Source organism: Triticum urartu, unplaced genomic scaffold (assembly GCF_003073215.2).
Source record: "Triticum urartu cultivar G1812 unplaced genomic scaffold, Tu2.1 TuUngrouped_contig_849, whole genome shotgun sequence".
NCBI classification, from domain to species: Eukaryota; Viridiplantae; Streptophyta; class Magnoliopsida; order Poales; family Poaceae; genus Triticum; species Triticum urartu.
Window position 1 is genome coordinate 10,561 of NW_024119444.1, and position 10,198 is coordinate 20,758.

General features: G+C 44.1%; 1 protein-coding gene across 1 annotated transcript; it reads left to right on the forward strand.

The window, feature by feature from the left end:
- Positions 1-1,612: 1,612 nt before the first annotated feature.
- LOC125531943 (MADS-box protein SOC1-like) lies at positions 1,613-8,410 on the forward strand. The gene is made up of 6 exons (XM_048696149.1): positions 1,613-2,083; positions 7,077-7,167; positions 7,304-7,365; positions 7,512-7,611; positions 7,768-7,809; positions 7,999-8,410. The coding sequence occupies exons 1-6, from the start codon at positions 1,788-1,790 to the stop codon at positions 8,197-8,199; spliced, it is 792 nt and encodes a 263-aa protein (XP_048552106.1). The 5' UTR covers positions 1,613-1,787; the 3' UTR covers positions 8,200-8,410.
- Positions 8,411-10,198: the final 1,788 nt, after the last annotated feature.

Genomic DNA, 10,198 nt, shown 5'->3' on the forward strand with positions numbered 1-10,198 from the left:
TACGTGACGATGTACGACCGGATGACCAATGCATCCTGTTGGCGCTTGGCGTCCATGCATGGACAATTTGGTTTTCTATATAGTACGGCATTAGTTTAGGCACATGCATACCTTGCCACAAAGGGAAATATTGATTGGTCCAAGCATGTACTATATGTATATGTGTACCTAGGGTATGTTGTTAATATTATATAACACTCCTCTGTTCGAAAATATAAGACATTTTGACTGCAAACATGTCTTATATTTAGGGACAAAGGTAGCAACTTTGTATACTAACTGAAAACATTTTTTCAACTGAATTTATATGTATATGTGTTCATACTTCATAGTGTAGTACGTTATTAATTTTTTCCGCTTTCTCCTTGCTCTAGCGTACCCAAAGAAACACAGGACACCACATAGTTAGATTTTGTTCTATCCTCGCACTACGGCTAATCATTGCATGGAAAATATAACGCATGAGCTTGCAAAGCCGAGCCTTACAGTGTGGCCTAGCTCCATACCACTTGTTTGACCATGATGGCCTGCATATATGGGCAGACCCCTAGGGCCTAAGCCCGGGATGTGAGGCCCAAATCCTTTGTTGATGTACCAATTACTGTAGCTATAGTGTTACGGTAATTGAGGGTGGACAGATGCCTACAGTCGGCCTTGCTTCGCCTCTGCCTATGTGCACACCAATGCAAAGATAACCTAGCTTGACGTTTATGACATCATCCTCATTGATCATGTGCCACAAGTCACAGGGAGCACAATTCACTATTATATTCTTAAATAGATTTATAGAAGAAATAACCCTCATAGAGCTAAACAAAGAGCCACTATCGCCATACCTTTTTGAATAGTTCGGTTCGGTCCAACCACCGGGATAGGCCGGGTATGGGTGTGGGTCGCTTGGGCTAGCTGGCTTAATAAAGCGGGCTCTTACTCTACGGAAACAACTATCTATTTGGCTTGGTTGGGCCACGGCTCGTGGTATAACAAGTTAATGGCCCAAGCATTCCGGGCCTGCTTGTAAAAAAAGAAAACTAAAAGCAGAAAAAATAAGTAATCCGTTGCAAAAAATGCTTGTGCCGAATCTTGGGAATAGTTTTCACTCTCAAGTTATCGGGACCGCACGAATCTTAAAAAATAAAATACCCGGCGTGATATTCCCGCAACCAGTGAGATGTATATATGCGCGCCTCTACGGTCGTCCGCCGCTCTCTATTGCCACCGACTTTTATATCGCTCTCTCCTTGGTCGCCCTTCGCGGCGCCCATCGGTCATGTCAGACATCGATTAAGACGATAACCTAACCCGACCTCCCCTAAATAAGCAAAATCCGATCTTTTTAAGAATATATGTATGTACTTGCTACCCAAAAATAAAATAAAATGATACTACTACGGATTAAGCAAGTCCTACGGTGGCAGCAGTTTCCACTTTCGTGGAACCCAATGGGGTAGTAGCTGGTGGGGAAAAGCAATGGGTGGGGGTGGGGGGGTGGGAGGGAGAAGAGTCAAAGAGTGGCCAATGGGGAATCAATCGGGATGCACATGTGGATGGAGGAGTGGTACGTGGAGGTGCCATCCGGCCCAACCAGGCGTTGCCATTTGTGGGGCGGCCCCGCCCCTTCCCCGTCCTCGGAACCTTTCCTTTCTGAGTAACAAAATCCCCCTCCCCCTTTTGCCTCCCCGGAAAACACATCCATCTCCTCCCTCCCTCCCTCCACCAGATTAAGCCTGCCCGCCCGCCCGCCGCTGTGCTCCTCCGAGATCCTTCCTAGATCCGTCCGTCGATCCATGGCGCCGTCGTCGCCGGCGGCGGCGGCGGCGGTGGCGGCCGAGGGAGACGAGCAGCAGCAGCAGATCGTGGTGGCCGCGGCGGCGGCGGCGGCGGCCAAGAAGGGCGGCGGGAAGAGGGGCCGGCGCGAGATGCGGCGGATCGAGGACGCCACCAGCCGGCAGGTGACCTTCTCCAAGCGCCGGAGCGGGCTGCTCAAGAAGGCCTTCGAGCTGGGCGTCCTCTGCGACGCCGAGGTCGCCCTCATCGTCTTCTCCCCCCGCGGCCGCCTCTACGAGTACGCCTCCGCGCCAGAGTACGTCCGCTCGCTCGCTCGCTAACCCTAGCCCTAGATCGGCCCCCTTTCCCCCCCGCCTCCCGCTTGATTTCCGCGTTTAATCCGCCTCTAGATTTAATCGTTTGTCATATCATAATCAAGGGCACTGTCCGTACACATGAAATACACACGAGTTCCACTGTCACTCTCTCTCTCTCAGGAATTTGGTGAGATTTTTTCCTTCGAGTTCGATCGTTTAGATGGATGCGGGCAAGGCCAGATCGCCCGATCTTGTCGATAATTAAACCACTGTTCTAGGGTTAGGCGAGGAAAAAACCAGGAAATAATTTTGACACACCTTTTCGAGTATATGGTATATACTCAAATAAATTACAGATTCCTTGCTGTTTTTAGCAGTTTTTTCAGACATGTCCACCTCTGCGCATTGTTTGTTTGCTGGAAAAAGTCACTCGTGCTGGCCAGCACAGCCATGTGCTGACTTTCTTCTCAATCTAGTAATCCATCTTGTTATGACTCCAACAACCATAAAAAAAGGGAAAATCTTGACAAGTCGCCCTCAACTATGAACTGTTTGTGAGAATATCAAACAAGCACTGCATCATAGGACTACACAGTTTGTTTCTTAGCACAAAATAATTTCCCCTTGATTATTTTTCTTGCTGGCAGTGGAGTAACATGCATGATCCTGGCCTGCTTTTGTTACCTGGACACGTTCGTTCGTACAAGAGCTGGCTCAGCGCCCATGAGTTAAGCTTGCTGTGTGGTACGAACGGACTATATATATCTTGAACTGGCTGCTTCGCTTTAATGCACATATATATAAATGCGCCTGTACTTTGCCTGCAAACCCACCAACTATCATACCGAGATGCAAATGTGTTGCTGCTGACAGGCGCGCGTCAGCGATGTGCATCTGACTTGCATCTGCGGACTGTTCCCCATACTTTACTAGACAGATAGTACATGAAATACAGTGAACATCTACAGTAGTTTCGGCCCCATTTTTGGGTAAAACTAATTAGCAGCTGTGGGGAATCTGCTCAGTCTGCTATTTCTCTTTTGGGATACGCATGTTATGTGTGTGTGGAATGAATGACCAACATATTTTCTTTCTGTTTGCCCGATGAGAGAGATCCCAGCCCTTAACACTGATAATGGTTTCGTAATAACAATATTGCGAGACTGATTTTGATCGGAACTGAGAAACCTCTAATTGCACGTGATGCTACATTGTTGAATTGTCGTGCATATGGCCAATTTTTTCCACCAGTGACATGTGCATCTTATTTTTTGTGTGGCAGTTCATTTGATATGTTTTTCTTCTTAAAATGCAACAAGGTGCCTTTTCTTTTCGATGGAACTCTCCATGTTAAATCCACTTCCCTTCTGGAATAATTCTCAATATGAAGGCTACTGTTGCTAAAGTAATGTCATGTTGTTGTTACACTGTCGAAATGTAACTAGAAACCTCAGTATACACCTTATATTTTCAGTGCAACCAGGGCGTACAAGCCTCCAACCTAACATGGTGTATAGGCACATGTTTATGCACCAACTCTCAAAATAAATATATATTCTCCATAAAGGAAAATCATGATCGATCTGGTTTTTTGTGTTGTTTCATTCCTCATACCAGCACAAAAGCTTTTTGTACTAATTCCATCATCCACTCCTATACTTTGTGTTATCAATTGAACTTGGAAAGTTTCTGCATGACATGCTTACTATGGTTGATGAAAAATAATAATACCGATCATATGTGGGCTATGAACTTTCACGTAGTTGCTCTACATGCTGCAGGATGAACAGGAAATCAATATGTATCTTTTCAGTTCAGTAAGATCCTAATTATCTCTATTTTTTTTTAAGTTTGTTAGGATCTTGGCCTTAGGCCACAACTTAGGTGGTGGGCATATAATGCTTACCTCCTACTTGCATCTAGTAGGCAAATATCTAACTAATTGGCCCATTCAGTAGTTCTCCTCTCTCCCCAATAGTTGCAGTTTGGGTCGGATTCTCTCCGTGTGTAGAAAATTCACCCTAGGCCAATTTTAACCGCACATATGGGCTGAATACTAGAGGATATACACCTATTTTCTTATGGACTGGGGTGCGATGGACCAGGTTGGCCCCTCCGAAGCACCGCCACTAGACATCCTCCTTGTGTGGACTCGTGTTGTAATGGTGTAGGGGCTCGACGTATTACTTCTTACAACTTTCTGTCCCTTTCGCTCTAATCCTCCCACAAATTACCGACCGTGTGACAATTTGGTACTATGCATTCCTCCCCCACAATTTCTACCATCACCAACAAATGCAATACATAAACAAAAAAAAACACAACAATGCTTTTTTGGTAAGTTCAGTCGCCTTGATGGAGTGTGACCTTGTCCTATATATTAGGAACACTACGGGAGGGGTTGGACAATTGCAGGCCGTAACGTGCTCCACATAACACTCTCTCAACCCCGTGGCCAGACGTCGGCCCGAGTCGTAATGCAACTCCTCCAGACTCAACTTAGAGCGTCTCGGGAGCTATAAATAGATCCAATAGCTCTAGCGCCCCCCCCCCCCCCCCCCCTGAGTGTATTCTTATTTTTTTTTGCAAAAAGGATCCATATTTAGTATAAAAGTTCATCAAAAGTGTAAAACACCTCAAACATAGTAAAAATTACATTGAAGTCCCTAGATCTCCAAACAACCACTATAGCCGCCAGAAAGAGCCGCTAACGTGTCGCTGTCGCTGCTCCCCTACTGGAGTCTGCTTGACCTTGTTGATGACAACCGGGAAGTCTTCGTGCACGTGCCGCTAAGAACCACCGTCCTGGCGCCACATTCCGTTCTTCGTTGTTGAACCATTGAATAGATCTGAAGCACCTGACACCAAATCTCCCCACACGATGATAAACCCTAACCTCACCTCCCCAACGAGGCGATTGAAACCTACGTCGAAGCTCCATCAACTATGTCCGGATGGAAAAACTTGAGGAGGATCAGAGCCCGAAAGAAAAAGTCGAAGAGGAAGCAACGGACCCGGAGCGCCGCACATGTGAGGACAAAATAGTTCTAACCTAAAGGTGAGGTTTTATAGTACTCCCTCCGTTCGGAAATACTTGTCATCAAAATGAATAAAAGGGGATGTATCTAGATATATTTTAGTTCTAGATACATCCCTTTTTGTCCATTTTGATGACAAGTTTTTTCGGACGGAGGGAGTACTCGCCAAGGGATCAAGAGACACAAAGACAATTGGGCAGCTCTGGCTTAGATAAGATGGAGCATCCTCCTGGTAGCCCTAGCCTTGGCAAAGATGATATCTTGCCATTCTTCGGCCATCACTTCTCCTCTTCAACGACATGATGGAATACTGCCCCACAGCTTCTTATATGGAGTTCCCACCTACATTGGCAAGGTTGACTCCCCAACATGTCTTAAACATTGCTCTCTCTTTGCCAAGCAGAGCAACTTTGAAGCTAAGAAGGTGGGGATAGCCCCATTCTATTTGGTGGGTGACACCCAACACAGTACAACAAATACAAGGATGCTTGTGGCCATTCACCATGGCACCAATTCATCAAGTTTGTTAATGGTACCGAATTTGGTTGAATGTGTCTCAGTAACACCGTTGTCAAACTCATCTCCCTCAAGGGCACCAACATGGTAGTAGTCTGGTTGTCTTCCAGTTCAATGACCTACTTGGCCGGGTGATGTGCCTACCAACTAACCCAACGGGTGGTGATTTACACCACCAACCACCAGGAACCGCTAAAGATCAAAGTGAAGGTAGGGCGCCTGAATTCTCACCTGGGGGCGATGTGTTGGGCACAACCAGCTCTAGAGATGACCGTGGACACAAGCCATTTACCCGGGCCTTATGATGCACACCTTCTGGTCAGATTGAGCAAGAAATAGTGAATCAGTTATGCCCCTCAATATTTCTCCCCTTGCCTGAGGTGTGTAACAACCCCTTAACTAGCTGGAGTGGCACCACAAAGTTCAGTTCCCCCCCCCCCCCCCTCCCCTTCTCCTAGTCTCCTCCCACAAATTAGCCACCATTTGATGTAAACCTAATATTATGCTTGTTATCACATTATATTTATTAGGTTCTTAGGCTTAAATTGCAACCATTAGTCATTTCTTGTATTCAATATCATCTTTTTCTTTTCAAGGAGTATTTGAAGATTAAACAAAAAGTAGTAGCTTTCATTGATTTATTTGTGTTCGTTAGTAAAATTAGTATCTCTCAGTGCTCACTATTATGTAATTAAAAACCATGCAAAGGAAAAAAAATAAGTCCTTGGAAGAGAGTAGTGTGACTAATTTTCGAAAGTACCCACAAATGTTGTAGGCCATTCACATGTAATCATCAAATCTAATTGGTTTCTCAACATTTTCTCTGCATCTTGATTTAATTGTCCTCTTATATATTCCATCTCATGATCTAGAATTTTGTTAAATATATAATATTAATTTAGAGTTTCTAAATTAGTGTGATGAATGTGATTAATCGATATTAAACACAACATAGGCAACCCTGAGCTGAAAAAAATATACATATGGCTGAAATATCCCTTCCATACACATTAGCATCTAATCCACCAACCCTAAGCTGTGTACTCAAGGAAGTGAATTTCGCAGACATGAGTTAGGTTCCTATTATATTGTAGTGCTTTGCTATTGTTTTCCTTTAATAACAGGTATATGGCCTACAAGAGCTCTCGCTGCCAAAATTTAGAATTTCATCGAAATATTGGTTGGTACTAAAGTATTTTGTTTCTTAAACTTCGCACTAAGTACAGATAGGTTCTAAAAATTCTGGTTTTAATATTATGACAATTGGATTATATTTTTCCAAAAAGAATTCTCAAATTCCAATCTTTTCGGTGAGCATCGAAATAATTATTTATTCACAATGTTAAACCTTGACCATTTAATTATACACACAGACGTGCACATATATACAACTTAATTAATTAGTTGTTTTTGTTTGTTAACATTTGAAAATTCTCAGTTTGCAGAAAACGATTGATCGCTACCTGAACCACACAAAAGGTACATCTACCAATGAGAAAACTGTTGAGCAACCAGCTGCTGGCGTCCAGGTGCAACTTCCTACCTTTGTACTGTAATACTTACCGCAATTAATCTAGATGCAATTAATCTAGATGCTATATTACATATATTTGGCTCATTATATATGCTGTGTATGTGATGTATCGTATATGTATATGGATGCAGATGTGTAGATCGGAAGCTACGGCCTTGAAGCACAAGATAGACGCAATTGAGGCATACCAGAGGTGATGACAGTGACTTGCCTGCTGAATCATCAACTATTCTTAGTACTTACACATGAAAACAACCAAGAATATATATATGTAATCCAATCGATCCTGGGAAATAAATTACTAAATTTAAATTGTACACAATATGAATGCACATGCAGGAAGCTATCTGGAGAAGGACTGGGGTCCTGTTCGGCCCATGAGCTGCAAGAGCTGGAGCTGCAGCTGGAGAAGAGCCTAAGCTGCATCCGGCAAAAGAAGGCAAGCTAGCAGAGCAGAATACGCTAATTCGGCTCCCGTTTTCTTTTATACCTGAATAATTACACAATGCATAACAGTATTTATTTGATCTAGTTTCTCAAAATTCTGGGCTGAATCGCTGATGATAACACCTTTTGTTTCATTTTCAAAGAGCAGCAACAGAAAATGCTGGATAAAATCTTGGAGCTGAAGGAGAAGGTATGCGTCGACATCTGCTGTTAATTAATGCTATTATTGCATTGAACATTATATATGTGGAGAACTTGTCACCTGTATAGCTAGCTAGCTAGTTAGTTATTAGCAGAATCATAAAAGGGTCTATGAAAATTAGCATTATCAAGATAAGTGCGCACGTGACATGATGGTTATGTATGTGTATTGATACAGGAGAGAAAGCTGTTGACGGAGAACTCGGTGCTCCGCGAGGAGTACAAGGCGCTGCCTCTGCTAGAGCTGGCCACTGCTGCTGCTGCTGAAAGATCGCCTGACGGCGCCGGAGCTGAAGAAGCTGAGGAGGACGAGCGGCGGCGGCATTACATGGAAGTGGAGACTGAGCTGGTCATTGGAAGGCCCGGGTCGTCTAGCTAGCAGCAGTAGAAAATTGATTGATTAAATCTGCTCAATCGATCAGTCGATGAAGATCGATGCAAAAATCGATCAAATATGTTTGTCCATATATAAAATCAGTTTAATTAGGGTCGGTGTGAGACTGGAGGATAGCGATGCAAAAAATAATTGACAGGCTGCAGCAAGTGCAGGTCTTATAAAAAAAATTGGTCGCAACATCGATCTGCATGCATGTGCTTTTGTTTTTCTATATCCAAATTAATTTAACCAATATATCTATGTGAAAGTTGAGCTGAATCCTCTATGTGTTGGTGGAGAGTTGTTGCGATGCCAATGCTGGATGGATGAGTTTAGTTACACTGGCACTTCGTATATTAGATACTCCTATCTGTGGACCATGCATGCCAGAAACGGTATGTTGGAAAGATGTTAGAAAGTAATTAATGTTGCAAAATGAAGCAGCATACAAAACAGTTTTTGTGGATCTTAGCTTACAAAGCCTCCAGGGCTAGCCCATCTAGTATGTACGTTGATCATTAATTTTGCGGATCATCATCATAGGCGCGTCTAGGTTGACAGCATCGCCTCAAGCACCTTCCTAAATAGGCTGGCCCAGCACAGGAATGAGAGATCGGTCACTCGCTTGCTAGCGTGTTCCCTTTTTGCAGGCGTCAACTACTGCAAAAGCGAAATCTCGCCTACTGCAAGACATCCACCGGCCTCACCTACAGCGTTCACCCCTGATGGGCCCGGCCGAATAGTGTGGTTTAGGAAGCTTCTACCTACAGTACCGGCTTTGGGAAGCATCAGATCAGTTTATTCTTTTTCTCATTTTTTCTGTGTTTTTCTCTACTAGTTTGTATTTGTTTTATTTCCTTTTTTTACTTTTCAAATTTATGTTTGATATTTATTTATTTTAAATTATGTGGGCAAACTTTTTAATTTTTTCATGAACAACTTTTTCAGAATATTAGACACATATTTTTAATCATGCGGACATTTAACTGCCATGATTTTTGTAAGACGCAGTTCACAAACAAAAATCTAAGTTTTTTTGAGAAAAACAAAAATATAAGTTGTTTTTTTGAGGCAAAACAAAAATATAAGTAAGAAACAACTGAAGCCTCTCGCTGGAGGGATAGTTGGATCCCTCGGCCGTATTCTTATAAGCCCATCTCGCGGCAAGGGGCATGCAGAATCCGCTTTGTTTCTGATTTGCTGAATGAAAGTGGTGCTTGGAAGTATAATCTCCTATCTAAATACTTTGTGCAGGCTGACGTAGTGGAAATTCTGAAAATAAGACCGTCACCGAGATTGGAGGAAGATATCTTAGCATGGGGGCCAGGAAGATTGGAGTGTTCTTTGTTAAAACAACTTAATATTTGGCCTTTGAGGAATCACATCAAGGCAGTGCGGTCCCTCGGAAACAGGGACGGATTAAGGGGGGGACGAGGGGGGGCGAGACCCCCCCAACGATCGTGTCATCCCTTGATGGCGTTCTGTTAGTCGCTAATTTTTTTGATTCCGTAGCTGTACGTAACGTGCTTTGCCCCCCCTATGGGCTTCAGCCCTTTGCAATTAACGTGAAGCATCAGCATCTCAGCCCATGTACTGATGTACAGCCCAATGTATTTGCTAAATGCACAAAATGAAGGAAAATGCCAGCGGCCAACCCATCATGGAGGACGCCCAGCCACGACTTGGGAGTTGGACTACGCACGCAGTCTCGCACATATCGCTTAGACCCTAACCTCTTCGTTCCAAGCCGCTCCTGTGATCAGATCTCTCCATCGCGCCTCCAATCTCCATAGAGACGGGGCGAAGGGAAGGGGAAGCTGGGACAGGCAGGCACCGATCCACGAACATGTTTCCGCCTTGCCGGCAGACCGGACGCAATGAAGAGCTGCAAGTCTAGGGCAGTCCCGGGATGTGAAAACTGGCACCGAATCGACAAGATTGCAACCAAAAATTGATCGCCGCCGCGATGTGTGGCTATAAGCCTGCGCCCTACGACCCCGCG

What these genes read in the sequence shown, in the direction of transcription:
- LOC125531943 (XM_048696149.1), top strand. Translation starts at nt 1,788, where the DNA reads ATGGCGCCGTCGTCGCCGGCGGCGGCGGCGGCGGTGGCGGCCGAGGGA. An exon ending in GCAATTGAGGCATACCAGAG is followed by an intron (nt 7,366 to 7,511) that starts GTGATGACAGTG and finishes ATGCACATGCAG; the next exon opens with GAAGCTATCTGGAGAAGGAC. An exon ending in GCTGCATCCGGCAAAAGAAG is followed by an intron (nt 7,612 to 7,767) that starts GCAAGCTAGCAG and finishes TTCAAAGAGCAG; the next exon opens with CAACAGAAAATGCTGGATAA.